Raw genomic sequence first — 4,706 nt, forward strand, 5'->3', positions numbered from 1 at the left:
ACAAGGTGTTTTATTCCCAGCAGTAAAATATCAACAAAATGCATGAAAACAGTATATCTCATGTACAATGCTTATCAAACATTAATTAATTAATTAATTAATTAATATATGTAAGGCTCAATAACTACAACTTCAGTGGAAAAGAATCCTCAGGACTTGTCTTCTTTTACAGTAATCCTGTTTATAAGTCGGGTATTTCAAAAATGACGTGGAAATTAAAACCAAACCAAGATCCACACATGTTTCTAGAACAACTGGAAGAACAGGCTTGTGGATCCATCACCGTAAGACTTTAACTCCGCTGGTTTCACCACTGATCTGCATAGCGGACATGTTCTTTCTCTTTCAAACCTGAAAAATAATTATTGTTAAAATAAACATGCAACAAATTATTATTAACTTAAAACTAAAACATTGTGGGATTAAAAGGGAATTTATATACCATTCTGAAACACAATCTTCACAAAAAATGTGTTTGCATCGCAACAAAACCGGAGCTTGCATCTTTTCTTGGCAAATAGCACACAAGTCTCCCGCTTCAATTACCTGCAACCAGAACAATATTATATTATATTGAGATGGGACCCACAATAAGAAAACTTAAATATCTATGAGCATATTTGGCATTCATCATTATACCTGTTCTGGTGTTGCATATGATCCATAATGGACTTCTTTTCGTGATAACGCCTTCAATGCAGTCCACAAGGATCCAACCTGTGATGAAGATGAGATAGACTATTGATTAACTCCTGATAATATAATATTTATTTAAAAGATATAGAAATGCAATTATTACCTTCTCAACTATTGATGTGAGCTTGAAAGTCAAATATAGCCCGGTTGTCAAAGATGAAAAAAGGCTCCCGTATTCTTTGTTTAAGAAAAAACGGTACCAGACTGGAGCAGGTAAGAATGCACGGTATAACAGCAATGCGTATTCCTCAAGGGTTAGCATTTGACCCTAAAATATGCAAATTAAGCTCATGTCAGAAGGTACTAAATATATGTTTGAAACTCAAAAATAACAAACATGGTTTGCTTTTTTTAAGGGTTGGTCACCAAAAGGCGAGCATGCTACCAATAATTTCCCAATTTGACAAATAATGTTAGTGGATGATCAAAATCAGATAATCAACTACAATAAAACAAGTTGTAGAAAATAATGGTGAAACCATTTTGATAGTTTTATTCTTCCAAAACGACCAATTTCAGCCCGAGTCCACTTTAGTCAGAACCTGTTTGACCCAATCAAACTGATACTTTTTTAAAATGACATGCCCGTTTTGCCAGTCTCGATAAGTAGGTTTTTAAGTGTTTGAAAAATTCTGATTACTTGTGAAAAGTAAAAGACAAAATGTCAAAAAGGACACCTTTTGTGAAAAAGAAGAGACAATTTGTGAAATGAATATAAAAGTTTCTCAAATTAGGTGAAGGGTAATTATGTAATTTTGGTTTATTCTGTGTATAACCAGTTTTGTTGAGGCTGTATAACTGATAATTTGCCACCTTAATAATATGATAATCAGATGCATCATATGTTTATCCAAGCACTAAAAACTAACTATTGCAACTTCAAATACATTGTGACAATCAATTCCGAATGCAAGTTCGAAAAATACGTTCTGGATTGCTTAACGTTACTAATGTGCATGTCTAATAGTCTATTATCAAACACATAATTACTAGGGAGAAAATGCACACTGCTTAGAGAATGGAAGTGAAAACATTTGTTAGATCCATGAAGTTAATACACAGTAGTATTTAGGCTAATGACTTGTTACATATATTGTCATGATATATTATGCCACATTACCTGTCTACGAAAATTATGGCCCTTGCCATTTCTATAATACATAAGCAACACCAGCTTAATAGCCATTGCTGCTTGTCGCACCATTGTATCTGCACGCAATAGAACCCATTAAAATAACAAAATACTCATACTTAAACAATAAAGCATGATGAGATATATTCCAAAATTTAAAATATAAACCATAAATGCTAAGCTGCCTGTTCAGTTTTGATGATCGGTTCCATGATCCAAACCATTAAACCCAGTTTTCTAAACTGTAAACCATGGACAACCTATAAACTTCAAACCGGCTGAACCAGCCTATTTTCTTCGGTTGGGGACTTGGGGCGATTCAGTCAGTTGCAACTGTATACATGTATCAGCATGGTATTCACTAGGAAGTTGCAGTAGTGAATTTAGGCCACGTGAATTTCAAATAAGCATTTTACATGTATAAACACGGTATAAGTACGCATCCAAGGCTTTTATTTAACCAGATGATGCGTTCAATACTGAGAAACAATATGCGAATTAAAAATAAAAGTAAAATAATAACAAAGATAATTTTGGGTGGTTGCCATTTTGTAACTTAGCATGCAAGAATGAGTGGATTTAAACAACTTGTTCTAATATAAATGCAAGAAAAAATAATCACTCAAACTGATTGCTTTTGCCAACAAAGATGGCATAAAAACTAATCACTCAAACTGAGTTCATACCGTTCACGATGATGGTAAATATCGCATGCCAGAACGGTGGTATTGCTCTTGGTGGAACCATGAACAGAGGATAACAAAGATCATCATTTTGGTACCACCAGTAAACTCCAATCACATGAAGAACAAAAACTATAAAATAACCAGCAAGAACAGACAGTTTTCTCTCCCCCTGCAAAATTTGTCAATTGTTAAGATCAAGAACAGACGATTAAGAGTGTTTGGACTTAGACATATAACTAAAAGTGTCAACATACCTTTAAAGCTGTCTGCTTTTGAAGAATATCATTAGACTTGTACATAAAAGCAGTTACATAAATTGTGACAAAGAAACCTAAAAACAATGATAAAATAAGAAATCAATCCAAATTCTAAAGTACACGGATATTTCAAGGGGTAAAGAACACAAAAGGGAGATGAAAACACTAGGATCAGTAGCAGTTTATACAGAACAAATAAACCTTTTAGACGAGTTAAACGCATCTCCGTTATTGTCTTGATTTTATTGGGCAAGTAGGTAGCTTAGCTTTAACACAAAGAAAATCTTGCAAATTTTATTGAGCATCTTGGAAACGAAATGTTACCATCTCATGATGTGCATTTCTTAATGCATTACACCTTGCTTGTGAAACTGTTACTTGTCTTCTTGATGTTGTAGAAGATTTTAAGGATACAAAACTTGGATAAATGATACTTAAATTTTGTTAGAAATGGAACTGACTGTTTCACGGATGCCATTCACGTGCTTAATATCATGGAACTTCTTATCAATAGGACTTCATTTTTGTGTACTAAAAAGTAATTAATAATGTATATAAAGAATCCTAGACAAGAATCATGATTGTTCGCTATCGCAAATTGTCAAACACTCAACTGTTACGTCTCTAACTCTCGTTTCCTGCAATTGTATGCATTGTTATTGATCCTAGCGTTTTAGTCTCCCTTTTGCTACCCATTGTTCATGGATTTCAAGAAGGAACGAAGCAAAAAGGGAGATTAAAACGCTATGATTTATAACAATTCTGTGAAACGAGAGTTTGAGAGACATTAACAAAAGTTACACACTTGCACATTACCATCAAGACAAACCGAGATGCAATAATTTGGTCTACAAGGTTTCTGTATTTTGTCTATGTTAAGCAAATGCATAAAGCCACTCTAGACCCATCTTTCAAATATCAAATTTTAATACACAATTTCTATAATCTCAAAACTTGAATCTTGAATACCTTGCAAATGCTGCCTAATGAACACGATCAGCAACAACAACGAAAACGGAAGAATCTGCTCAATCCACCTGGAAACCTGCTGCATATCATACCGTTGCTGCGACGACGACGAATCCCCATGACTCCCACCACCACCATTCTCCCCATCCACATCACTCGAATCCGCCATTTCCCTCTCTCCCCCACTCACCACCGCCACGGGTTCACCCCCCTCCCCGTTCCTGTCCCGATCCGCACCAATCCGAATCGACACCTCCCCATTACTAACCCCAGCTGTACCCGTACCCGTATCCGTATCATGGTGATCATGAATCAAAGCCTCGGATTCTTGGTACTCGGTATTAGAGCGCGGTCGAAGAACGCCCGAGTATTCCAAAACAGTGGTGACCGGAGCTTGTAGGAAGCGAATGACCGGAAACGAGGTGGGTCTGAGAGATGGGGATAAAGGGTTTGAGGAAGGTATATTAATATTATTATTGCTGTTATTATTACTGGCAGATGCATCAGAAGTGGATGTATCAACGGTTGTTGTTTCCATGAATTGATGAAGGATCATGAAAATTAAACAAAACCCAGAAAAGAAATTGAAGTCAAAGCAAGAAATTGATGAATAAATTGGGGGTGGATTATTATTGTAGGGTTTGGGTGGCAGAAAGTTAAATAATTCAAATGGAAGAATAATTAATTGATTGGGATGAAGAAGAAGAGAAGAGAATTGAATATGAAGAAGCGTGTAATGGGTGCAAAGTGGGAAGATTATTATTATTATTATTATTATTAATATTATTAAAGAGTGATTGGTGGGGGATCTAGAAGAAACACGTAGTGCAGTGGGCTAAGGCCGACCGTATCCGAAGGGGAGTCTGAGATTAACCCCAAACACGGGAGCTCTTGTCTCTACTTTTGGAACTTTCTTGGAAGGGAGTCTACCCAACAATTAGAATTACAAGATTTTTTGGTAATAGT

At 35.6% G+C, this 4,706-nt stretch overlaps 1 protein-coding gene across 1 annotated transcript; it reads right to left on the reverse strand.

The window, feature by feature from the left end:
* Positions 1-221: 221 nt before the first annotated feature.
* Positions 222-4,346, reverse strand: LOC143592263 (uncharacterized). Its single transcript, XM_077072215.1, has 8 exons — positions 3,741-4,346; positions 2,769-2,845; positions 2,515-2,683; positions 1,817-1,905; positions 800-964; positions 640-717; positions 443-546; positions 222-351 (listed from the first exon to the last, which is right to left on the reverse strand). Exons 1-8 carry the CDS (start codon positions 4,294-4,296, stop codon positions 246-248), a joined length of 1,344 nt encoding a protein of 447 aa, XP_076928330.1. The 5' UTR covers positions 4,297-4,346; the 3' UTR covers positions 222-245.
* Between the last annotated feature and the right edge of the window lie 360 nt (positions 4,347-4,706).

Source organism: Bidens hawaiensis, unplaced genomic scaffold, assembly GCF_021521415.1.
Source record: "Bidens hawaiensis isolate Kalapana, Puna unplaced genomic scaffold, B.hawaiensis_p1.1 tig00040642_1, whole genome shotgun sequence".
Taxonomy (NCBI): Eukaryota; Viridiplantae; Streptophyta; class Magnoliopsida; order Asterales; family Asteraceae; genus Bidens; species Bidens hawaiensis.

Coding starts and splice junctions, on each gene's coding strand:
- LOC143592263 (XM_077072215.1), bottom strand. CDS start 4,296: ATGATCCTTCATCAATTCATGGAAACAACAACCGTTGATACATCCACT. Junction 1,906..2,514: donor ATTTACCATCATCGTGAACG/GTATGAACTCAG, acceptor TATTGCGTGCAG/ATACAATGGTGCGACAAGCA. Junction 547..639: donor CATATGCAACACCAGAACAG/GTATAATGATGA, acceptor TTCTGGTTGCAG/GTAATTGAAGCGGGAGACTT.